The sequence below is a fragment of the Pteropus alecto genome, unplaced genomic scaffold (genome assembly GCF_000325575.1).
Source record: "Pteropus alecto unplaced genomic scaffold, ASM32557v1 scaffold78, whole genome shotgun sequence".
NCBI classification, from domain to species: domain Eukaryota; kingdom Metazoa; phylum Chordata; class Mammalia; order Chiroptera; family Pteropodidae; genus Pteropus; species Pteropus alecto.
Window position 1 is genome coordinate 7,544,404 of NW_006443124.1, and position 27,158 is coordinate 7,571,561.

General features: G+C 41.1%; 1 protein-coding gene across 2 annotated transcripts in view; it reads left to right on the top strand.

Annotated features, from left to right (window-relative positions):
- SPOCK1 (SPARC (osteonectin), cwcv and kazal like domains proteoglycan 1) overlaps positions 1 to 27,158 on the top strand; it is a 456,569-nt gene that overhangs the window by 205,452 nt on the left and 223,959 nt on the right. For both annotated transcript variants that reach the window (XM_006923091.3, XM_006923092.1), the window contains one exon: positions 2,754 to 2,799. In XM_006923091.3, coding sequence (XP_006923153.1) covers positions 2,754 to 2,799 — 46 coding nt within the window. The remainder of the gene's footprint in view (positions 1 to 2,753; positions 2,800 to 27,158) is intronic.

The following is a 27,158-nucleotide window of genomic DNA, read 5'->3' on the forward strand; positions in this document are numbered from 1 at the left end:
AGGCCTTGGAGAAATGACTAGCCCGTGTATTGATAGAATGTTGGTTCAGGGCCACAGACAGCTGTCCTTGTGTTCTTTGAGCATTCCACTTGTTAAGCGGGACTCAGGGATGAGCACAGTCTCAGGAGGTGAAACTCTAGAAGAAGCCTTCTTTTATCTTCATCTTTTCCCACATGGGTTTGGATGCTGCCTCTCCAGAAATTCCCACAGTTGCAGAGTGAATTGATGGATATAGCCCCAGCCTGCTTGGAACTGCCATATGTGCAGGCCAGTCACACCTGGCTGGTACAGTATGGAAGGGGTGTCCTTGTGTCTGGGCCTCTCATACTCAGATCCTGTTGCAGAATGCTTACTCCGAAGACCCCTCCACCATGCTCACTGACCATCCCCCAAGTGGGCTTCAGTGCCTACAGTGCTTCCCATGTGTTCGTGATCTTGGCCCGTGATACAGGGTTTCTCTCTCAGCTGTAGCCAAAGCAGTTACACCCAAGATTTTTATCAGTTCCTGGCTCATTGGTTTTTGCTTTGGCAATCCACTTTCCTAAGGCAGAGTAAAAGCAATCAGATACACGGAATCATTTTCTTTCCCTGCTTGGTCTTGCTGAGCAAGGGGCTGTTTGAAGGACTCATTTTGCATAATGAGCTTTCACTCAAGGTGTACTTTCACATTTTGGCAGCAATTAGGCAGTGTTATTACATTTCAATGGGTTTCAAATATTCTAATGCAGATATCTACTTTTAGAGGCTTTATACTTAAAACTATGATTTTTTTCTCCCAAGAAATTTGTAAAAATGGCAATTATAGTTAATCTGGGAAAGTGACAAGGTCCAGAAGCATGCTTCAGATTCTATCCAAATTATAAAGTACATTGAAATCATTAGGGAATATTCAGTTCTTGAGACTTTTCAGACCTTTCTTTGACATCAAAGAGAATGTGCCATGTTGGACACACATCCTAAGCTTCCAAGGACTTCACATTCAAGTAGAAAGCATTTCACAAGATTCCACATTGCTGATGGACATGACGCTGTCCTCTGTATGTGGTGAAGAGGGCATTGATGAACCACAGTTGGAAGGACGGACGTTTTGTTATTTTTTCTCTAGTGGTGAAGATGAGTTCACTGTGGGTTATCTCTTCTCTTGCCCTTGTGAACAGCAGAATGTGCTGGCACCATGCTTGTGTGTAGGGCCGTCAAGCTTTAATTGGGTGCTAAATTTCCAACTACCATCCAGCCCTTAACTTAGAATCATGTAACGCTGGCTGATGATTCTGAACTCGCACAGTTCCAAAGACTGGGATTGTATTTAAAATCATAGATGGAGAGAGATGTGGCAGACGGATTGTTTTAAGCTTCCTCAGTTATATTTCAGGGTGCAGACCTCAGAGACTTCCTAACCAGATGGGTGAGATGGCCAGTTATGCCATAAAATTAAAGCCAGAGCAAAGTGGGCCAATTCCTTGGAGTTAAAAATAATTTAATGGCGAGTCACCAGGATCCCGAGGAACCTGTTCATGTTTATTCATGCTCTGGAAAATGGAATCACTGCCCAAGAAGCAATATGTTCTGATTTTACTCTAAATCCAGTTTCTCAAAATCTATTTAAGGGCTTAGGTGAACTCAACAAGGGTCTAATAAAGCCAGGTAATTGAACGACACAAAGGCCGATAAAATTCACAGGAGATGGTGTCAGCGATAAACTGTAGCAGGAGATAGCATGGACAATAATTTAAACTAATTGTGTGCTTTGATGCAAATTAACTTCTCTGGAAGAGAAATTGAGGCTTCATTTTGGACAGCTTTCTGAAACTGCAGCATGCAGAGTGTCTGCCAAAAACATATACAGCAAATAATTTGGGTATAGTCAGGAGGACATTAACTGTAAAAGGGAGTACATGCCCTAAAAGTGGTGTGGGGGTGATGCACATGGGTCACGTACCTTGCATACTGTTTAGTTTTGCTGACAGATGTGCGAGGGAGCAGTGGGGATGGGCACATGATAGAAGTGGAGTAGAGAGAGTGGACAGCTGTGTTTTGGAAGGAAAAGGTTATTAGAAGTAGGGAAAAGATTAAATGTAACTATGAAGACATGAGTGACCCAGACCCTTGCAATTTCAAGGTAATGAAGTGTCTAGTCTCAGGGCATAAATTGATGCCAGATGCATGCAAGGAAGACATGGTGATGGATCAGCCAGATTGGCCAGCCTTTGTTTTTTATCTTTACACACTCAGAACAGATGGTATTAAGCTACATGTAATGCCCGTGGTTAGTTCTAGCATTTGAATGGCCCTCTGTCCTCAGGTTTTGTGAGTACTGGAAGACTGGAAGTGCACCACAAGTTCCATGTCTCCATATAAGAGAAATGTTGACAGTTGAATTATCAGCTGTTACAAACAAAGAGGCGTAATCATCGGTGAGAGCAGCAAGGGATCACCTGCAGAATAATTGATAGCAAATACAGCTTGCACTTAGACGATGTCTCGGTTTGTCAGACCAAGGAGAGCAGTGCTGTTTCCAAGAGGCTGAAATGCTTTTACTCTTCCTAGTGTTTAATCCATACGGCTTGAAAGACAATAATTTGAAAAGTAAATTTATATTTTTGATTGCATGTTAATGTCTGTTTTGGGGGTTTCCTAAGTTCTTAGTGTTCTCTGTGTTTTGGGAGGTAGAGGGAAAGGCAGCTTTTTATACAGTTATGTGAGAAGCTTCCTGAAATCTGACTTTCGTTTTCTATTTTTTTTTCCTTATGTAGGATGATTATTTCAGAAACTGGAATCCCAACAAGCCCTTTGACCAAGGTAATGGATGTTTCTTGCTGTTTATTCAATGGAAACACTGTCTCATTTTTCCTTCCTTGCATTCTGAGTTACTGTTACCACACAGGCCAGCCTGCTGTCTTTACTGACGTTGGGAACTGAATTGACTGGGGTGATAGAAATCATTTTATCAAATTGGTTATTTGTTTGAGATGGCCTAAGGTAGATTAAGAAAAAAATTTAATTGAATTGAGCACAATAATCATTGGTTGTTAGTCTGACAACAATTAGTAAAATTGTTGTCAGGCTAACCTGGTTCACTGTTGGGCTGAATCCAGTAATTTAATTCATAGATGAGACAATGCCCAAAGACGCTGCCTAATTTACATGAGCCATGAAAATGAAACTTTCTTCTTAAAAACAGGTTAATCCCGAGCTTTCACAAGCACTGATATTTCATTTGTTAAGTAACTTTGTCATGGTTTCTAAATGGAACTTGTTTCAGAGTTGGCTCACTGACCACTTGGGTTTAAGTTGGTTCTCAGAAGGCTCTTCCACTTAACACCAGCAAGCATAAAGGCAGTCTCCTGGTGGCCATTGTAAATCACCACCAGTGTCCTCCTGTGAGTTAAGACAGATACCTGTTCCTATTGTTCCATGTGTGGCTGCTGCTGGCACAGGCCTTGCTGCAGAAAATGATGGTAAATTTTACTTCCAGTACGTATATACAATTAATGCTGAAACTTGGAGGAAAAACATTACCTACCAAGTATCGAAGGTCTAAGATTCTGAGAGTGACCTCAGTTTTGTAGCTTGAGTATTTGTCGTGACCGTGATGGTCAATTTGACACAGAAATCAAGGAAGATGTTGACGTGTAACATGGTGGCAGGTGCCCCCTTTCTGGCCTCTTGTCATTTTAATGGGCTACTCTTTCTCTGGACTCTGGTTTTCTTACAAGCAAAAATGGTGTTAAAATTTCCACATATACATTTTAGCTCAAGTAGGGCAACATTTTATTCTTTCATAAATACAAACACTTATTCATTCTCAAACATTGATTGAACTACTACGGTGTGCACAAGCACCAAGCCAGGTTCTGGGGATAAAGCAAGAAAGCTGTGGTGCCCACCCTGGAGGAGCTCAAGTGGGGAGTGGGGAGGTAGCTTGGTCAATAATTGCAGTGAGATGTGCTATTAATGGTTGTGATGTAGATGGGTTTGGGGAAGCATTGAATCTGGAGGTGGGGACTGTGTGTGTGTGTGTGTGTGTGTGTGTGCGCGCGCACGCATGTGCACACACACAAGGAGCAGGTGCCATGGAAGGCTTTCTTTTGGAGGATCTTTCTGGGCTTATTCGTATCTTAGTGGCCTCCAAGAGCCTCACTTTTTTATGACTTTACCAATGATTGAATTGAATCATCACAATAAATTATATACAAACATATGAAGGTATTTGTAATTTAGTTTAGAAGTTTTTCATCAAAAATGGTAAAAATATCTAATAATTTCTTTTAAAAGGATATACCTTTGTTTTGGAAGAACGCTTAGATGCAGAGCAGCACATTGTTCAGTGCCTGGTAAACATGCTGCTCTACAAATACATGTAACAGGATTTTGCTTACGCGGAGGTACCTCTTCTGACAGTGGCAGATTCTCTCTAGCCCAGGACCAGTTATAGGTTCCTGTCCTTTAAGGATCAAGTGTTGCATAAATAACTGCCAGATTTACTCTTCCCCAAGGCTTATAAACCAATACAAAAACTACCCAGGGGAGATATTTTTATTGTTGCCAATACACATTGGAAAGGTAATACTTGAAGGTAGGCATTGTTTGCCCTTTAGGGATAAATGATAGTTTCTCTTGATTTGAGGGGTTAACACAGAAAATTTGAGCACTGAAAAGAACATGGTATTTACATCCACTTAACCGAAAAGTCCAAAGAATGATGGCAACTATTTCCAGCAGAGCCCTGTCCCCTGCTCCCTCTTTTTCTAGCTTTGCAGGCTTGGAAGCTGGATCTGCTTATATAAATCTTCCCAGAAAACCTCCTGACTTTACGGGGTATAATTGAGGACCTTCGCCGAGAAGGCCCACTTTCTACCTCAGGTGTAGCTGCTGTTGGCTATTTATATACAGAGCCATGGGGAGAGGAGGCAGAGCTGGGAATAGCCTTCACTTAAAATATCAGCCCCAGCAGATGTCATCAATTACATTGTGTGCTGCTCAATAAAAATGGGAGGTTACTATATCAGCACTGACACCACTTGCTGAAATATAAACCACAGGCATGGAAGATGTAGAGCATTTCATCTCCCAGAAAATAGGAGCATTGCTGAACTCTGGTGGAAGTCATCAGCCACAGAGGTCATTTCCCCTCCTACGCTGAAAAAGAATCAAACGTGGTTAAGGTGGTTTTGTGGTTGGGGAAAACTTCCTAGTTTGTAGAAACCGAACATGTTGAAAGCACTTCAGAGTTTCAGGTGACAAATATGGGCTGGAATGGAGGTGGAAGGGCGTCATGATGGAGGTAGGTATGGAGACGGCTTGAAATGAAAGGCAGGAAAAGGGGAAGGAAAGCTGCATGTGGGGAATTCTGGTGAAATGTAGCCGGAAAGGTGGATTTGAGGCAGGTTGTGCAGGACATACCATACCAATCTATGAAGTTCAAATTTTGTTTTATTGACAATGGGGAACCGTAGAAAGTTTTTGAGCAGAGGAATGACATGATGAGGGCATTATCTTAGAGGACTTAGTTTGGTGACTCAACAGCTGTGATTAGGAACCCAAGACATACATGCTAAATTGTCTTCTTCCTATGGCCTCTTGGGTAACTTCTCCATGGCATCATTCATTGCCTGGGAATTTGGCTGTCACAGGTGTTCAGACTTCCCATTCGGCTTTCAGGTTGCTCCTGCAGCTTCTGATCATCTTAGGTGTTGGTGTGAATAGTTAGGGTACTCATTGTATTAAAAAAAAATAGTTGTTTACCTGTAATTGCTCTCTTGGCTTAAGGATATTTACTGAACTTGGAACAACAGTGCTTCATAGAACAAGCACTTATCATGTAATAGGCTCCAAGGCACTTAACAGAAAAATGCCTTACCTGCCAGTCTCCTTCAAGGAGACTGAAAATGTCTTTAACTTGTTATCTTTAAGGGAATCCTTAATACTTTTGTCAGTGGCATGTAATAGCCATCAACTTCAGGCCATCAACTTTAGGCTTTTCTAAGAAGAATTCTTTCTGAGATTTGGGTAGAGTAGGATACCCTTTTTGATTATGATGATTTAATGCCAAATTTCAGAAGGGACAGGCAGGAGTTCAGAATTGAAGGGAACAATCAACTCAGATGAGAAATTTCCTTTGTGAAATGCACACAGACAGACACCCTGCAGAGAGAGCTGGGTAGGCTGCGCAGTTTGAGAGGGCAGTGGATAAATGCCAGTGGCTTCCTGTCTTGAATAGGCAGGAGAAGTGGAGGCCCTCAGCTAGACCTCTGCAGGAAGCTGGCTGAGGCTGTAGAGCTCTGGAGTGATTCAAATTCTGTGTGGTCTCTACACCTTTCCTCAGCTGACCCCTGGAAAACCTGGGAGCACACAGTGGGTCTTGAAGAGATATGAGGTTTATGCTTCTGAAAGTGGCATCTGGTCCAGCAAGATGCTTCCCCAAGAGAAAAGCCCCTAACCAAATAAGTCTGGTTCATATATGTACTCTGTTCATCTATTGGAGATTCGCAATGCTCATTAGCAATTCAAATGCTCTAAGAAGTCTTTTAGTAAAGAAGCCCATTTAACTTACCATTTTCCAAATTTGCCTTTGACCACGTATTTTTATTTTTTCACTCCACACCTATCAGGTACGCCTAGAGGACAGTGTATCCTGTGGGATGTGCTTTGACAAGGGCAGTTTGGGGTCTTGGGTTTTGCAGTCAGATTCTCCAAGCTCAGAACTTGACCCTGTCGGTTACTAGCAGTGTGATTCTAGGCAAGTTGCTGAACCTCTCTGGTTGTAAGCGCTCCCCTCTGGAAATGGGAACAGCAAAAGCATTGAAAGGGTTAAATGAGTTAGTATGTCTGGCATGAGGAAGTGCTCGAAGTGCTCTGTAAATGTTGCTTTAGCAAGTAATGGATCTTTTTCATTTCCCCCTCTTCCTATTTAGCTGCCTCTCCCTGTTGCTTCCTCACCTTCCCGCTCTGGTCTTTCTTCTTTTATTCCCTCCTAGGAGCCTTCAGAGTTGTAATGCTCTGAAGCCCAATCATGAGGATCTGGGGCTAAATTGGAGCTGGCTTGTTTCATATTAGGCCACTGTAGTAGTGCACCCCAGATCCTCATTATTGGGGTTGAAGAGGTTCAGGCTTCATGTGACATTCATTTATTCCTTCAGTCATTTATTTCATAAAGTTACCAAATGCTTCAGGTTTAAACCTGCTGTGCTAGATAATAGGGACCACACGAAGGAAGGCCTCTGTGTGGGACATCACAGGTTATCAATCATAGTCATCCATCCGAGGTCTTACACAGGCATGAGGTGTGTGTCAGTACAGTCATCCCCCTGACCTACAGTAGACACATTCCCAGACCCCCCCCCCAGTGGATGCCCAGAAGTGCAGATAGTGCCAAACCCTGTACATATTTACATATGATGAAGTTTAATTTGTAATGAGGCACAGTAAGAGGTTAACAGCGGTAACAATATACTGTAATAAAAGTTATGTGAAAGCGATTTCTCTCTTTCTCATAATCAATCTGATAACCAAGGCAGCTAAGTGACGGATGGGTGTATTGTGAACACAGTGTGGGTTCACTGGACAGAGGGATGGCTCCTGTCCCAAGTGGGGTGGAGCAGGACGGGGCAATATTTCACCACACTACTCAGAATAGCGCACAACTTAAAACTTATGAATTGTTTATTTCTGGAATTTCCTATTTGATATTTTCAGACCTCAGTTGACTTTGGGTAACTGATACCGTGGGAAACAAAACTACTGTACTGAGGGTGATGAGGATGAGACCAAGAGCAAGTGAGGAACGGAGGGGCGTTTGGTCTGGGAAACTGGGCAATCCATGGAAAGTCAAGTGTTTATGTAAGTTGCATAGGTCAGATTTGGTTGAGGTGATGGTTTTTGCTACAGCTTGGCCTCGCTCAGCCTGTGACTGGTACGGGGACGGTGCACCACCAACCTTTGCTGATAACAACACTTTCAGTGCAATAATAAAGGTGCTGAAGTAAAGACTCTCTTTTCCCATGAAGTGAGGTGGCTGTTGAGGAAGGTTATCCAAAAGGCTTGGAGGGGCAAGAAAGAGAATTTATTGAACCACACAATACTGTGAAAAATAAAAGGTGTTGCTTTGGGGATTCAAAGAGTAGAGGATGAAGAAGCAGCAAAGTGAATTCTAACAAGTTGTTACAAAGCTTCTCAGCCAGTCCTTTTTGAAGAAGAAAATTAAAATTATTCATAATGCCTTTGCTGAATTAAAAGATTTTCTTCTTGCATTGGGGGTTTGGGAAGATAATTTATGTATATGACCAATCCATCACTTTCATAAAAATTCTGATTACCTGAGGATGTCCTGAAGTGATGGAACACAGGTTAATTTAGGTTCTGTACTATAGCCGTGGTTCATTCAGGAAAGAACCCACTAATTTATTTGGCTGTGAAGTTTCACTTGATGAGACAAACCTTTTTAGGAGAGATGGCTGAAGGCGGATTTATCATGGAACTTTTTTGGAGACAAGTGGATTCCTTTAATGTGGAATAAATGAATGTTTTAGGTAAAGTGTATAGCTGTTGGTTTTAAGGAGAATGTTTTCCTTCTGGAGTGAATACTAATCACTCTTCCAGAACAGTTTGGCTGGACCTAAGTCTCAGAAGAGGCTGGTGATCTTCAGAGCAGAATATGAACTTGTAGAAATTGATCTCCAGATAAAAATAAAGCTTGGGAATTCAGGAGCCCCTTTCACTCATGCTGTTCACTTGAATAGAAAAAGAAGAAAAACCTTGCCCTTTGCCTTGCAATCTGTTATACCAAGATCCTGACAAACTCAATTCTGACCAAGGTTCTGAACTGTTTTGAGGCGAAATTTTTAAAACTCGAAAGGAGAGAGTTCTTCCTGTGTTCCAGCTGTGTTTCTGGAGCCAGAGCCCCATGGATTATCACAGTATTTACATTTTGTTGAAGTTTTAAAGGGCCCACGGGGAAGGCAAGATTGTTTATTTCTAAAATCATTCTTTAAAAAGAGATTTTTTTTCTCCCTCCAGATTAATCTGAAATTTTACATGATAGGCTTAATAGGAACCTTAAGTCCCCATAGCTTTCTTCTTGATGGGGAATTTAACCTCACCCCCAAAAGAGCCTCTGATTTGCATTCATACAGCCTTGAACAATTTTCTCTGTTTAAGGATCCATTCACCTCATCTGATCCCTTGAGCTGTTGATTTTTCAGATGCAGCTGGCCTGGTTTGTGGGAAGCATCTTAATAATTTTCTCCTGGTTCCCTCATGTTTGGTTTGGTTTCCCGCTCTTACCTTTGTCTTTCCATATAATTTAAAGACTCTTCTTCCCCTACAGCATCAGCTCCTCTTGCTCAACCCACGCCGGCCCCAGACAGTCACATTCCACTCACAACTCCCTCCTACTGTCATCTCTTCTTCTGTTTCTCGACTATGACAATAACATAGTATTAAATTTTTTTTTTTTGAGTATTGACTTTTAATGTTTCAAGTCAATTCTGCCAGGGAAGAAACAACAACCTATTCAAATATGGGCATGCTCCTGCTTTAACTCAGCCTGTCCTCTTTGACATTAGATCAAATTAAAAGTTTTATCTTTCATCTCTGGCTGTCTTTGCCTCTTTGCTTATTTTAAGGAGAGAAAACATCAGATATGAGAATGAAATCCCATGGGTGCCCCTCCTTGGTCCTCTTTCCCATTTTCATTTCCCTAAAGGTGACTACATCATTAACATGCTGTTTTGCTCCATGTTCTTATAATTTTATGTCATAAATGCATGTCTACAACCGATATGTTACGTTATATGTTGTACAACAGAAAGAAAGGTTTTTTTCCCCTCTAACCTGTGTATTTTACTGAAAATTGTTTTTGATGGTTTTTATTTGATAGTTGTGGATGTAATTAATTCCTTTATTTTGTATAGTTTATCCATTTATCCCCATGTTGGTGGACGTTTATGTTGTCTCCACTTGTTTTGCTGTTGGGGCTGCTTTTTAGTAGCATTTCTAATACACAGTGATGGAGTCTTCCATCAAGGCAGTTGGCCTGGAGAGTGTGGTATCCAGGGGTGGGACATGACTCTGCTGCCATTAAAATGTGCAACTTCAGGCAAATCTTGTGGTCTTTCTTGACTTCAGTTTACTCATCTCTGAAATAAAGTGGATGGACTAGGTGGTTTCTGAGGTTCTGCTCATCTGCAATAGTTAAGCTGTCATGGCTGCATGCAGCACAGAGTCTTTATGTTTTTCTCATAAAAGAAGGAAAAATGAAAAATGTGAAGCCTGATGCTCTAATTTCAAAGGTTACAGTTTAACCAATGAGATATGAAGATAACTTCCATAAAATTAATGGAATTAAATTAAATTAAATCATTCCTGAGGGTTAAAAGGCCAAAGCAGGGGGTACTTTCTCTTCTCACAGAGTCCTGTGGGCACTGCAAGGAGTGGAGGAAAGAGCAGGATTTAGAGGGTTCAAGTCTGAGTCTCACTCTCCCATTCACTTACTGCATACATTTGAGTAATTTGACTTCTCTAGCCTTTAATTTTTTCATGTATAAAGTGGGGCTGATAATATCTGTCCCGTAGGGTGTTTGTGAAGATGGAGTGAGATCATGTTCGTGGAAGGCCAGGAGTGGGTGTGTGGCATGTGCTCAGTAAACCTCAGTTTCTTCTCAGCTCACTCAGCTTGGTCAGGTACGAGTGTGGGCTCCATGTCCTCATGCGGTGCTGATAGCTGCCTCATTGTTACGTTCCAGCTGCCCTGGCTTCTCTAGTAGCTCCCAGTGCCTCTAGAACCAGGGAGCAAGAGCTGTTCGAGGTTGTGTTCCACCCTGTGCATGGAATAATAGGGAATCATGAAGGGTAGTAAAATTCTCCTTGCAATTATGGGGCACTGCGGCCTTCTATTACTATGTTTAAAAGGTTCTTTCAGCACGAACAAATTCATTTTAAAGACATGTTTATTACCTTTCCCCAAATGCATAAAATGTAGTGTTTGTTTTATAAAAAGAGGAAAAAAAAATCCTTCCTATTATTCCACCTGCTAGAATAACAGCCCCTGAATTAATTATATTGTATTTGTTGAGTCCTAATGATACAGCCTTGGTTTGAGGAAATTCTCAATAGGGAGAAAATGTCAGTTGAATTTTAAAATCCATCAATAATGCTGTTTAAATTTTCCTCATTTGCAACTGTCGAGTGGATTAGAGTGTTTTCACAATAGGGAGATGGCTTCCTGGAGAACCATTGCCGGACTCACCTATGTTTCCATAGCTCTTGTGCCTGAGAGGGAGAGTTTTTTGTTGAAGGTCTTCAGTTACATTATGTAGCAGTTCATTGCTGGAAGCCTGTCAGCTGTTCATTCTGCCCTAGTCACCATGTATGATGAGAGGCAAGGTGATATATTCGAAAGGCCCTGAGCTTTGCAGTCTCAAAGATTGAGTTCAGTTCCCAACTCTTCCCTGTAATAGCTGTGTGTACCTAGGCAAGTGCTTAACTTCTCTGAGCCTCGATTTCCTTATCTGTAAAATAGAAATTACGATATTTATGACATTTATGACATGAGGGGTCTGTAAAACTCCTGATGTAGTGCCTGACCCAGTCTTACTATAATGAACATGGTAAAGGCAATCAGCTTTGGTAAGTGATAGAGGACTAATGTTTTGTTCTAAAGTCTTAGGTTCGAAAGGATCTTAGAGGTATTTGATGTGTCTACTTATCCCACCCAGTGCGCAACGGAATTGATCAGTGAGTTCAGTCAGTGCTTATTGATCACCTAATAGGTGCTGAATTGGCTACATGTAGGAACTATGAAGAAGAATGGGACAGAGGTTTTCCTCAGGGGGCTTGTAGTTTATGTAGGGGGAGGGGGTAGAGGGAGAGAGGGAGAGCGGGGAGAGACAGACAGACAGAGACAGACAGAGAGACAGAGAAAGAAAGAGAAAGAGAAAAAATAACCAAGAAGGTATGTTTGAGATGCCCTGACAGAACTTTGTAGACTGGGGTTCGGGTGAGGGAACAGTCAGCCTTTCCTGGATGAGGGTCAGGAAAAGGGTCTTAGAGGAGGTGACTCAAGAGCCTTTCTAAGGATGGGTTGATGTTTGGAAGTGAGCTGGATGGGCAGCATCTGATGGGAAGAATGCTTCCTGATAGCTGAGCATTCGGTGGCTACAGAACTGAAATTTGATAGGATGCTTCTTTTAAAAATACATTAAGCTGTAAGTGGAAAATGTAAGTCAGTACTTTAGCAGGCTATTTCACTCTTTACCCAGTTGTGTCTCAAGATTGTTCTGATGTTGAAATACCCCTAGAGCAGGGATTGCAAGCAATGAGGCGAACCTGGTGCAGGATCATAGGGAAGGGTGTGCTGTTTGTGACAAGCTAGGGGTCTGGTTATGAGGGCTTGGGGGCCTAGCATTGCCAGGACTTCCGATTTCTGAGGAGGAACAGGAAATGAAGTTTTTGTATGTTTTTGAAACCTCCTAATTCTTTGGTATCAGCAAATAAATCCATCATCACTTACCAAACAAAAAAATCTTTGAGAGGGTAAACATGCCTTTGGACTGTCTGTGGATTCTCTCCTAGAGGGAAACCGAGGACCTCATGGTCATACTTTGTCTTCTGCTTGTGGTGTGTGTGCTCAGCAGGCTGATGAGTCCTTGGGGTCCCTCTGACCTGGAGCAGCAGCATAGCCTGAGTATGCAGGCGGTGCCTAGTAGAGTTAGGGACATACCGCCTGAGTGGAAGTTATTTTTGCTGAGGCAGCAAACGAGACCCGAAGCCACGTGTAAGAGCACGGGAGTCCGAATGCTAAACCAGGCCCCAGGCAGGGGGCTGCGTTATTACTCCTGTTTCTTGGTGGCTGCCCGCACCACCAGTAGATGGATTGTTTTAATCTTTGAAAGAGGGATGCACACCTCTGCCCTCACACAAGCACACTCCTACACTCACACGAAATAAGGTACTGCAGGGATTTATAGACACATACCACGCCTCAAAGAGCAAAAGTGGAGCCCCTTTGATCTTGGGAGTGATATCGTTAGGTGTGGAGTTTCCTTGCTCTGGAGAAGGAGTGGGCAGCACTTGGGCTGGGGCAGCCTGGCTGGGAGGAGCCATCCAGTTGGAGATGGGTGTTGCGCACAGCAGTCGGCCTTGTGCTGCTCCTGCTGCTCTTTAGCCAAAAAATAATGGTAGAAAGGGATAGAAAAAGTGGAAAATGTCAGAGGCAAGAAAGATTAACATTCTGTGCCCACTGGAGTCATTGTGACATTCTAGCCCCGAATTTGCCCAGGGTTTGTGCCGCACATGAGCCCTCACCCACACTTTGCTCCAACCCCCTCTGACTTCAAGACAGGTAGATAAATGTGTGTGAGGTCTGCTACAGTCACTTCCAGTCCATTAATGCTCAGTTTCCCTATAGGAACTTACTTGAAATGTCACTCAGCTGTCCTCAGATCTGTAACCAAATGCATGATAGCCTGACATTTCTATCTTATTTTAAAAAAACAATTTATTTTCTCTGTCACATTCACTAGAAGGTAACTTTTGAGAATAAGGAAGGAAGGAAACACACAACTTTACGTTCCTGTGAAGTAGAAATAAGGCAGGAGAAGTATAAAGTGTTCTGGTACTGAGACCAGAGACTACTTCCTGCAGTGAGTTCTCAGAAGGTGAGTTGTGTCGGGGTGGACCACACTCTCGACAGTCTGGCAGTGAATACCACATTAAGTTTTTACGATCGCTTCCTCTGAGGTCTCTCAGTGAACACTGATTGTTTAGTGCCAAAGTGCAGTTCTGTAAGTTAATCCAGGGATAGACCAAAATAATAAAGAGTACACAGTCCTCTAAAAAAGTCTGATTTGATACATGGATAAAATTGAGAATATCAGGAGGAAGAGATTGCCTGCGTCTCCATCAGGGAATACTCTGCTTTGTTTCTGGGAATTGATGAGCATTGGGAACAGGGAGTTCTGGGCTTTTCCTGAAAGGAATGAGGAGTTCAGATGATCTGTGCTGCCAATTAACAGAAGCAAATGGATCTCCTCTCGCCAGCCAACTGGTGGGTAGAGCCAGTGTCCTTGGCCAGACATCGAGAATCTAGACCAAAACTTTGATACATGCAGTCATCCCGCCCCCTTGCCAAGACTGAAAGTCAGTTCAAACCCACAGGCAAATGGGCATTCTTCCCTATACACCACTGGAACCCCACATTCTTAGATATGTGCATATACTGATATGCTCAATAAAATTAGCATTTCATTCAAAGACATTACCAAATTCATATTAGATTTTGTTGTTATGAAATCCTCTGTCACCAACAGAACTGTTAGCACAGTGGCTACCCTTGGAGGGGTGGAGGGCAGGGTGTGGTTCACAAATGTTTTCTGGAGATGAAACAGGGTCCTCATGGTAGAAGAATTTAGGCACATTGCCACAGCACCTAGATACAGGGGTTTCATCCTGGAATATTTTCAAGCAGGTGTTACGAAGCACTTATCAAAAACTCAGTAGAAACTCTAAAATGCCTGATTTTAAGCCCTGTGTCATCTTGACGACCCTGCTAAGATAAATTCTTTGTAAAAATAAAAATATATACCCTTAGGAAAAAAGGTAATTTTTGAGTATGAGCCATATAAGAGTTGGCAGGCATCTGCTAATAATTACAATTTTTGCTCTTAGGTCGCTCCTGAGTCCTGCTTGCTATCAGTGATTAGGCAGGAAGAGAAGTTCCCAGTTTACATGGCAGAATTGCACTGTCAGATGAAAAGTGAACGTTTGTCATTCTGTGTTCATAGCATGGTGTAGATTCCTTCATCCAGAAGTGGTTTCAAGCTTTATGTATAGTTTGAAAACTAAGAGTGGAGTGATAAAAAATCAGGGGTGCGGGCGAGTCTCCATATGAGTCAGCACAGGGCATGGGATTTCGAACTCCTTCAGGTATAATAGCTGCTTTGGCTATTGGTTGGGTTGTTGGTGGGGAGAGAGCTGAGGATTCTGTTTGGCTCCAAATGATAGCCCTGGAAGCAGTGCACGGGGAGTTGCAAAGTGATGGATTTTGGCTCCATTCATCTACATTCTTTTCACAGCCCAATCTGTGTGGAGATGGGGTGGGCCGCCTCAGGGCAGGGGAGGTGGGCAGAGTCACCATCGCTGGGATGTGTACACCTGAGACTGGGCAATCACGTGGTGGTTTGCTGTTGGGGCAGTCGAACATCGGGTGGGGACAGCGGTACTTATCATCGACATTGCTCTGGCTTTGAGTTTATGTAGTTCTGTGATAAGGCAGGTCTGTCAAGAGGTGATAATTTATAGTAGATGATTCCCCACAGGATTTCCTCAAACAACCTGCCTGTTGGCACATCTAAGGTAGATTTAGTTTACCAAAGTTATGTCTATGCAGTTTTGCATGAATACCGAATACATAAATTGGGCTGAAGCCTCATTCATTGCAAATACAAAAGACTGAGAAAGAAAAAATGGCTGGATCACTGGGTGTTCCTCTTCATAGTAAAGGAAAGTAATAATCCAGTTAGTTCAGAGCTTCACACATTTGAAACTAACCTGTTTCTCTGAGTGGATTCTATTGTCTTTGGCAAGACAATATCTTGCCAGGGCTGCAGATACAGGCATAAGTTTCCAAATGAAGTATGATTTCTCAGTGTGCCACTCAAGTATAGAGATTGGTGTCCTCTGTGGATAAATTAATGTTTTTGCATTACACGAAGATGCTTAAGTAAGGGAGTGAATACAAAAAAAGATAAGAACCATCATCTTTACAGAGAAGCCCCTGAGGGCCTGGAGGACTAGATTAGGCTGGTCGTCTGCTCTCAAGGAAAGCCCAGTCCCCATATGTGTGCTGGACCCCCATCCATGGATGCCCTGCCACAGCCCCAAAGGCCATGGTCTGTACAGATTCTTGTCATCTGACAGCTTGTGTTGCTGGGAAAATCTGAAGTGCATGAAGGATTAAATGTGGTTTTGTTACCACATCAAATAATAATTCCCTAATTGTTTAGAACATCATGCAACTCTCAGATAAAGAGGGATTATTATGTGTTTGGAGGGTGTGTGTCTAGTCAACACATCTGGTCAACACTGAGCCAGTCTGCCTTGGAAGAGAATGGGGAGGGACCATCTCTGACTCCAAGGACATTTAGGCTAACCACCAGATCACTGGAGTGGGGTCTCAGTAAGAAATGATAATGCCAGCTGTTGGTCATGCTGTAGGAGTTTTTCTATAGAATATTTTCAGTGGCTGCTGTGTTCATGACTCTAATATTTACATTCTCCCTCTTTGCTGTGTATGAATTCCATTTTTCTTAGAACCATGCTTTCTTCTATGAGCTGATTCTTTAAATGTACAAATGGAAAGTTGTCTGGGTGGTATAACTTTTCAGATAGTATGGAGGGAGATAGGAGAATTGTAATTAAAAGAGAGAGTGACTTATAGTTACCTCTTAGCTATTTGACTGTTCCCTTAAGCATTTAATATAATAGTTAGCAAATAGTTTACAACAGGGCCTTCACATATTGTGTTCTACACTTAACATGTTCTCGGCCCCTTCATGTCACCTGTCCAACTCATCCTTGGGGTCTCAGTTTATATGTCACTGACTCGAGGAAAACTTCTCTTCACCCTAGACTAAATTAGGTCATTCTCTCTTAAAGTGTATGTGATTTAACAATTAAAAAAAATTATTTACTATTTTTTCCTTGGATACACTGATCTCCTTGGGAGCAAGCCTATTTTGTCTTGTGTACTTTTGTATTTCCAAGGCCCAGGGTAGAACTGGAAACAAAATAAGTACTGAGTTAATAGGTATTCAAGAATAATAATTACCATATTTTTGAGCACTTACTGTATGCTAGAACTATCTATTCTTCTTTAAAAAATGTATGTGTGCATACATATATAATCTTTGTTAATGCTGACAACAGCTGTAAAGAAAACATGGTTGCTCTCAATTCACAATTGGGAAACTGGGCTCAAATGTTGAGAGTAGAATATTCAGAAGCTTTTTAAAAGGTTTAGGATATTCCTATGTAGTCATCTGGAAAAATATCCATGATACAGTTATAAAAAGCAAAACAGGGTAGCTAATATGATTATACTTGTGTAAAATAAAGTGTTTATTATGTGTATATATATTTGTTTATATTTACATATAAAATATCTGTATCGACACCAACTTGTAACCATTTATCTCTGAGGATTAGGCTAGGAGGGGCATGAGGAATTTTACTTTTTATTTGTATTGTTTTTATGTTGTCATTTAAAACATTGTAGTGTGATCCTCTATTTTTAAATAAAAAGTACAAAAAAGACAAGGCCTTCCCAAAGTTGCCCAGGCAGTTCAGTGCCTCGGGGGATTCGAACCCCAGTCTGTCTGGCTCTGAAGCCCGCGTTCTGTTCATAACATCCTTTCTGTGGCTGGAGTAAGTAGTTTCTACTGGGGGCGGCGGGGGGTTGCCCCTTAGGCGATATTTGGCAATGTCTGTAGCTATTTTTGGTTTTCACACACTAGGAAGGTGCTACTGGCATCTAACAGTTTGAGGCCAGGGACATTCCTGCCATCCTGCCCTGCGCAGGACGCCCTGCATGGGTATCCAGCCCAACGTGTCTGTAGTGCTGAGGCTAAGGAAGCTTGCTCAGAGGGGCAGTCAGCCCTGACTAGACTGGTGAGTGTGGTGCCCAGTTCAGCACCGTGTGGTGTGGTATATGCCCAGCACTGGCTTAATGAGCACTGCGTGTGGATCTTGCTCTAAGGCCACGTAATTTCAGTGCCTGGTGGAAACAGCAAATGTTAAAACATGTATCGACCTTATCCCCAACCAAAGCTTTTAAAAGACTGAGACAGAGAGATAGGCTCTAACCGGGCTTTTAGAGAGGTGATCACCAGGAGAGAGAAGGTCCTGAGGAGGTCCAGGGGTGGAGGGAGCCCCTGTGTGCCTTAGCACACCCTGAGGGAAAATCGAACATTCTTTTAGGAGAGGTGAGGATGCCTGGATTTCCTCCATCATCTTGAATGATTTACAGGCTTATTTACTACTTGAAATCTGGTGTCATAGAGCCATCCCCAAGCAGATCAGGGGCATAGTTCTGTTGGCGCCTACATGAGCAGGTCTCCTCCGGTCGGTCCCCAGTTCACTCATTACCCAAAGGCCCCTCTAGTAGCTGCCCAGATTTATAGTGAGTCCAAGGGCAGAGCGCTGCTCTGCCAGATTCAGAGTATCAGCCTTGCTGCTCTGCTGGGTGGGCTCTTGAGAATCACCTCACTTCACAGAGGGGAAACTGAGACCGTAGATGGGAGATCATTTGTCAAAAACTACTCAGCTTATTGCTGGCCTGGCAGGACTGGACCACAGGCCCTGGCTCCTGGTCTTGCATCCAGCCCTGCTCATACAACAGTGGGAAGAAAAGAGCAATCTTTTTCTTAAAGACAAAGAGGCTAATAGATGAGAAAATGCTCTCCTTATGTGGGTGAGGTTGGTAGGATTTGCTTGGGCAGCAGAAGGTGGGACCAAAGATGAAGGGTGAGCACCTTACCTTTTCGATGACTCAGTCGTGTATAGTTCAGTGGTTCTCAAAGTGTGTCCCTCAGACAAGCTGCATAGCATCACCTGAGAACTTTTTAGAAATGCAAATTCTTCAGCCTCACCTCAGACCTACTGAATGGGAGACTTTGGGTATGGGACCTAACAATCTGTGTTACCTAGAAACAGCCCCCTGGGTGATTCTGATGTACCTCAAGTTGGAGAACCACTGGTGAAAAGGAAAGTAGATGGGACTTTGCTTTCTGGTATTGCCATTCCATTAGCTGAGACCTGGGACATGTCACCTGACTTCTCAGGCTTCAGTTTCATTGTAGAATGGGGATAGTGAAACCTAATCTGCAGCGTTGTTGGAAGAATCTGTGAGCTAATGTAGGTGAGTGTGATTTGTACAGCATTAGCCAGATAATCAAGTTGAGCATACACTTGCTCTGATCCTCTCGGACTGGTGAATACCACTGTCGTGTTCTTGTATGTGCCTTTGAAGCTGCTTTGGTTCTTGTTTCCCTGCAGAATAGTACAATTTGTTCCTGAATGTTGAGGCCATTCCATGTGTCTTCTGGACCACCTTTTTGGAAGACTTTGCTTTTAAGGCTCTGTATGTGGGAGCAAGAAGCCCACATTGGCCAAAAAAGGGGAAGAATGTGGCTGAGGGAGCAGCCAGGAAGGTTGTGTAGTAACACTGACCCAAGGTCCAGAGAAAAGACCTGGAAGGCTGGTTCTGCGAAAGCAGGTAGTCATTACAACCTGAGCAGGTCGAGTATGGGGACTTAATCGGTGAAGAGATAAGAGTCATCGTGATATAGACAAAAGTGTTAGATAACTAACCTGTGAAGGGCTCAGCCTTATTTCATCTAATCTCAGCTATCACTGATTGAAAGATAGATTAGTTTATGTACCATTAAAAAAAAAAGCCCCAAGCTAGTCAAACTGACATGCTATTAATTGTTTAAAAATCTTGATTTCAGTGTTCAAATGTGAAAAACAATAAAAACAGTGCTGAATGCTATTTACACATTGTTATATTCAATTTTTACAACAGCCCTATGAAATTGGGGCTATTAACCTATTTTACAGGTAAGGAAACTGAGGATCAGTTAAGTTGCCAGGTAGGGCACAGGCCAGTAGATTTTTTTTCTGTAAAGGGTCTGGAAGTAAATATTTTAGGACTCCATAGGATCTCCTTCAATACAGCTCAATTCTGCCTTATATCGTGAAAGCAGCCATAGGTGAAATACAAATCATGGGTGTGATCATCTGCCAATACAATTTTATTTATGGACACTGACATTTCAATTTCATAAAATCCTCATTTGCCATGGAATATTATTAGTTTAAATTCTTCAATCATTTAAATATGTAAAAATTATTGTTAGCTTGTAGGCCATACAAAAACAGGTGGCAGACTAGACTGGTTCTGGATTTGGCCCTTGAACCATGAGTTTTGACCCTTGGTTTAGATTCACCCATGATTGGAGTTTAAATCTGGTGTGTTTCCACAACCAGATTTGAATCTTTATTATGTTATACTGTGCATTATAAGGAGAGGTGGCTGATCGTTAACTTGTTTACTCTAAAAACAACCAAAAATCACAACCCTGTACTAAAAGTACTGTTTGCCTTAATCATGAGTTTTTAAGGAAGATCTAATTTTAATTTCCTCAGAATTTGTGTCTTCTTAGCTCAGTGTTAATTATAATTTGGAAAGTCATTTTGGCTTTTGAACTGACAGCTTGAAATGTAAAGTTTTAAAAAAGTGAAACAAACATGCATATGGTATAAAAAAACCTCACTTCAAAGGTATGTAAAATAAAAAGTAAATTTTTTTCACTCTCTTGTTCTCTTTTATGCCATAATTCTTTCCATAGATAGTTATCATTAAGAGCTTCTTGGGTATCCTTCTGGAAGCTGACTGTGTGACTACAATAGTGTGTGTAGACATACACATTTTTATCTGCATGCTTGCTTTTTATGTACTACATCTTAGCTCTCCTTATAAACTGATCTATCAACACATTTTTAGTGGATGTGTAGTGTATTTTTAGTGGATGTGTAGTATTCTATTGTGTATATACTCCTGAAGTACTGCTCTTTTATTTAACCATGTTTTCATTTTTTTAGATTTGAGTTATTTTCAGTTTTTTAATTATTACCAAAAGTGGTTCATTGAATATTGCTGTAAGTAAATCTATCATGCTTCTGTAAGTTCATGGAAGTGAAGTCACTGCATCAAAGGAGATGTGCATTTTTGATGCATTAAGTGTTTTTCTTACATGAAATTTCAAACAAGCATTCTCCTGAGCCAAGAATGTCTACAGAGAATAGCATTCATTGCTGGTGGGAAAATTGACTCCCTCTTGTCTCCTGTAATTTTTCCAATTATCTTGTTTTTTGTTTGGTGAGGAAATAGGTCATGTTTTATCTTCAAAAGAGTTGGTAGAGAATTAGTACATGGGGACAGTGAGGTTTTGGGCTCCAGATCTCATTATGATCTTCAACTTCCATTTAAAGAACAATTACCTTAAGCAAACAAACAAAAACATAAAAAATGTGCTTAGGGCCTGCCTGTTCAGGATTCTCTGGTAGGAAGCAACAGTGGTTTGTGAAAACTGTAATTTCCATGAATTTTTCTCGAAGTTTAAGGGAGGATTGTTAATAGCTTACATATCAATTGACACCTACTAATTTTGAGTATTGACTCTGTTCCAGCTTCTGTCCTAAGCCCTTATATCTCTTGAATGTGCACAGTGACACTAGAAGGCTGAAACTATTTTCATTTCTATGTTCATAGGAGGAAACTGAGATTTAGAGAGGCCCAGAGTCACGCAGCAAGTGGTAGGGCTCTACTTTGACCCAGCGCTAACACCCAAACTCCCATTCTCGACCACCAAGTGCACTATTTTCTATCATTAGTTATCAAGAAATTTTGTATGTATCCTGTACTACATGATAGAGATTGGTCGGTCAGTAGTTACTAGGGAGCCCATAGAAGTAGATGAGGCTTTTGCCTCCTCCTTCGTAGCTGATGTTGGAAACAGACTTTTCTACCAGACCGTGAGTTCCAGTGATAGGATGATATGTCACTTATACCTGTGACCTTAGCACAGAAGGGTGCTCTGCCAATGTCGACTGAATGAATGAATTAAACAAATACGTATAAAATAGAGAACACTTTAAGACTTTATATTATCAGGGGCTAAGTAGTATGCTGTATAAATTAAGATGATGTAGTTTTTAAGGGTGAAAAGGGCTTAGAAAACTTAACACTTCTCTATATTTCCTTACCTAGGAATGAAACCAAAAGAATAGTAAATTTTATTTTTAGTACGCTAAAACTCTGCTCGGTAGCTAATTCTTAGCCTTCAAGTGATATGTAGAAAAATAGGTGAGTTAATATAAGGCTCTTTTATTTTTCCTTAGTAAAGAAACATCTTTTTTTTTTTTTTTAAATTGTGAATTTCTGTGGTGATGACTGGTTGTGTAGCTGGAATAGAAGAGACGTATCAGTTACATTTTCTGAGGTCTGGTTTCTTGTGGGTAACCAAGCAGAAGGGAGATTGCAAAGAAATACACAGTTTGCATTAATTCCACAACTGTAGGATGGTGGAGGTCCTAACTAGAGCAGAACCAAAATTTCTGCATGGCTGGTGGCACCTGGACCAAGGGTGAGTGTGACCAGGCATGTGTGCCGCTGGGCTGTACAGGAGCTTCGAGACCTCACACCTGAACCAAGGGCGAGTGTGACCAGATGTGTGTGCCACTGGGTTGCACATGAGCTTTGAGACCTCCAGGGGCTCCTCCAGGCCTCAGTGTGAGAATGGAGCTTGCTAATGCCAGGCCTTGGGTTAGATGCCTGCTTCTGCTCCCTGTGCCCTCCCTGTCTGTGCCTTCCCACTCTGCCACCCGGGCTCCCCTTGCATCCATGGTCTCCTCTTTGACCTAGTTTATGCCTCTTCATCCTTCAGACTGCCCTTCCTCATTGTTTATTTTTTAGAAGTTTTTTTTTTTAAATTTTCTTGATCATGGATTTTATTCTTGAAGAATATCTGAAAGTAGTTAAAGCTCCTTAGAATTTTTTTTTTTTTTTACAATAGCACCTAAAAAATTCGCATTTCAGAGAATCCAAGACTGGGCCATCTGACCACAGCTCTCCCAAGATTGTTGATGTTGCTGAGATTTCGAGTCTGCAACTATCTGGGCACCTTGGCAAAGTGTGAACCCCCTCACGCTTTCAAACAGAAAGCTTTTCTCACTCCCGCAAGTTCTTGATGCTGGCATTGCCCTCAATTTTGCTTTCATTTTTAAGGAGCAATAGTGAATGTGCAATTAATTTCCTCCTCTGCTTATGTCCTTAACTATTGATTAGAACCAACAATTGGTATAATAATCCTTTGAAGTATAATTATTTCTTATAAATGTTGTATGAGTCCTAGGAAAGTAATGGAAAGATGTACTTACATCCATGCGTTCTTTTCCATTTCTGAAACCAATTATTTTTCAAAAATTGCCTTTGCAGGTTGGCTATTAAGTCGAAGTGATCATTGACTTCTTTTTAATACCAGTATCAAGGAGAATCATAATGAAACATGATGTGTTTACAATTAATTGTTAGCTATCAGCTGGCAGCTTAATGCTAATGTTTATTTACTGTTTCTAGGGGGACAAGTGATCATGTTTACTAATATCTCCTAAACTTTTTGGGGTGGGGGAAGGGGAGTAATTATATTTTTTAAAAAAGTCTTACAGGATTATTTTGTATTACTCAGTTTAAAGTTATACCTTTAAAATTTTTATCCATTTTACAAGCTATTTTCTGTTATTAGACACAGGTAAACTTTGTCCTGGATATGGGTAAATTATAAAATTAATGTTTAAAAAATGATTTGTCAAAGGTCTTTGAAAGAATCTGACTCCTTCATCTGGTAGAGGGTTTGAACTTTAGTTCCTCTTTTGGAGGGTACCAGGCCAAGGTGACAGGGGCCGGCATGGCAGAGTGTCTGGTGGGGACAGGCCTGCCCACGTGCCAGCAGTTAGTTGCACAGAGCCTCAGTGGAGTCATTAGCAGTCAGAAATGTGGGTCCTGTGAGCTCCTTCCATTGAAGGTGGAACAAAACTTTGATGACCCGGGTCAGGCGAGACTCTGTCTTCTGGCAGGACCCACTGACTTGGCCTTCTCTTGTTTTTAAACTTAAGACTCCTCACCCTGTTTTTCATAGTTCTCTCAGAAATCATTTTTTTCCACTACGGTGCCACGACTTTGGGAAGACACCTAGAAATCAGCTGTAATTCATGCTGATTCCTTTAAAATATCTAAAAAAAAAATTTTCCCCCAAATTCTGTGTTTTTCTTCCTCACATCCTTCATCTTATAAATCCCATAGTAGAAGTTACAGGCTTGCAGTTACCCAAAGGGCAGTGTGCTTCCCGGTGCTCTCTCCTGGTCTCAGCCTAAATCTGAATTTTGCATACGTTGAACTTTGGGGTTCATTTTCTGTGGATCCCCGTGTCACTAGCAGTCTCTTTCAGTCTCTTGCTTTGTGTTTTTGCCTACCCACATCGAATGCAATATAGTCTCTTTATAGCCAACATGTTATTTTTATGTGCCTTACTTTATTACACATGAAATGAAACCATCTCTGGCATTTTTTTATACTCAGTGAATTTTTATTAGCATTGTATCTTACATCAACAATAACATAAGCTGCAACACCCTTCTCTGGAATATTTCCTGAGACTGCTGCCACTGTTTGGAATGAGTGCTGTTGCCACCTTAATGGAAATGGTTTCATCTCCATTGCTTTCATCTCCTTAAATAATCCTTTAATCCCTGTGCACTGCCCACACATTCCAGCTGTCCTTGCCAGCACCGTTACTACAGCCCACAGAACTGGGTGGTGGGTGAGGCTGGCCCACCGGTTTCTCAATCATTACAGAATCATTAGTTCTGGTGCCAGCAGTGACAAGAGCTGGAGGTCTCATACCTGAGGCCAGCTGTGTTCATTCATAATAAGAGACTTAGCAGCTATGTATGCAACCAGAAAATTGAATCAGCAGCACCATCAGTGCATTAAATTATGGTATTTTCCTACAGAGTTTCTGTAAAAATGTAATAGTACATTTGGCCAGAACCATTTCTTATGCAGATTAGTTTAGGGTCTTTTGGTAACACTGGGAGATAGGACGTTTTCTCCACAAATAAGTCATTCATTATCTGAGAGACTTCAAAAACCAGTTTGTTCTGGTTGGTACCCACATACAAATGTGGCAGTCCATGTTTAGATGCTAACATTTTTTCCTACCAGTTTTGGAAAATCACCTTCTTGATGACCTGTCTTTAGTCTTAGGAAAATGAGACTGAAAACACAAGAAAAAAGAAAAGCTCTAGTGCTGCATTTAAAATGTAAAACACTAGCCTGCTCCTGGCATTTGTGTGAGTGTCATTGTAATTTCAAGATTTAAAATAGTTTCCAATTATGTGGCATTCTAGGACCCCCCCACCCTCCCGCTCCCTGCCACAAAAAAAGAAAAGCTCTAGTGTTGCATTTAAAATATAAAACACTAGCCTGCTCCTGGCATTTGTGTGAGTTTCATTATAATTTCAAGATTTAAAATAGCTTCCAATTATGTGGCATTCTAGGACCCCCCTGCCGCCCCGCTTCCTGCCTTCCGCACACACATACTTTCCCCCAGGTGCTAGCTCTTGGGAAAAAGGAACATGGACTGAAGACTGAGCAGAGGGGAGCATCAGGGACTCAGCTGTAAGTTGAACGAGGCACCTCCCAGAGCATGTTTGGATAGTTTCTAAAAGATCATCCAACAAAAGATGATCATATTCCTTTTTATTTTATTTGTTTTTTAAATGTTTTTAAGTAGTTAAATGTTTTTAACACTCAGATGGTTCAGAAGTGAATGAATGAAAGAATGCAGTAAAAAGTCTCCTTGTGACCAGTTTTCTCACCCTATAACCACTGTTATTAGGTTCTTGTGTATCCCTCCAGAGATATTTTTAAGCATTTTTTAGTTTGTGTGTATATTCTTTTTCTCCTTTTTTTAAAAAAAACATAAATGATAGAATATTATGGTAAGCAGTGTTCTGTACCCTGCTTTTTACAAGTATCAATATATCTTGGAGATCTTTACATATCTGTGCGTGGAGATCACTTTCTCTTCCAGCCCACTGTTCTTCCAGTCTATGTACAGTAATTTATTTAAGTGATCTGCTATTGATGGACCTTCAAGTTGTTTCTAGTATTTTACTATCACAAGCAGTGCTGCAGTGAATACTCCTGTTTCTGTGTCATTTCATGTGTCATGTGCAAATTCTTCAGTTTGCTAAATTCTCAGAAGAGGAATTACTAGATCAGAAGTTATATGCATTTATAATGTTGATGACTATCACCAAATTGCTACCCCCTTCACAATGGCAAGTACTAAGAATAGCTGTTTCCAAACTACCTTGCCAGTCGGTATGGCTGTTCAAGTCCTTTGTCCATTTTTCTAGTGGGTCCTTGGCCTTTTACTTGTTCATTTTGGGGAGCTTTTTATCTATTAGAGAGATTAGCCCTTTGCCTATAATTTGATTGAATACAAGAAAATCCCACTGGTAGTGTTTGCCTTTTGACTTCGTTGATGGTGTGTTACTATGTAAAAGTTTTATTTTTATGAGTTCGTGTTTGTTGACTTTGACTTTTATGGCTTCTGTATTTTTTAGGCATGACTCAGAAGGCCTTTTCCACTCCAAAATTAATAAGGAATTTTCTCATGTTTTTCTCCTATCATTTTTTTAATTTTACCTATTTGGAATTTATTTCAGTATATACCTTAAATATAGAACCAACTTTTTTCTTCAGATGCTATCCAGTTGTCCTTACATTACTAGTTGGATATATATTCCCCCCGCTCCCACTGATACGAGATCCCAGCTTTACTGTATACTGAAATTCCATTTATATTTGGATTGATTTCTGGACTTTGTACTCTGATCCATTTGTTTGTCTATATAGTCATATTTCAGTACTGGTACTGCACTATCTTAATCTTTAAGGCTTTTTTTTTTTTTTTGATTAGTTTGTTCTTTTTTCCCTTAGATTCTGTATTTAAGTGAAATCATAGTGTTTATCTTTCTCTATCTGATTTAAATATCTTCTAGGTCCATCAAAACAATATCTTTTAACATCCTCTTCTTTTTCATATGTAGAGGTCTTGTTTTCTTATTCTTTCAGCCACTCTATCTTTTGGTTGGAGCACGTAATTCTTTTCCATTTAAGGTACTTACTGATAGGAATGTAGTTGTTACCGTTCTTTATTGCTGTTTTTGATACATGTTTTTTCTTCTTAAAGAAGTGCCTCCAACATTTCCTGTAATACTGGCTTGGTGGTGATAAATTCCTTTAGCTTATTTTTGTCTGGGAAGCTCTTTATCTATCCTTCAACTCTAAATGATAGCTTTGCTGGATAAATTATTCTTGGTTATAGATCCTGGGTCTTCCTGTCAAATATTTTTATGCCAAACCCTTCTATCCTGCATAGTTTCTTTTGAGAAATCAGCTGCCAGTCTTATGGGTGTTCCTTTGTAGTTAACTATCTGTTCTCTCGTGCTGCTTTTCATATTCTCTCTTTGTA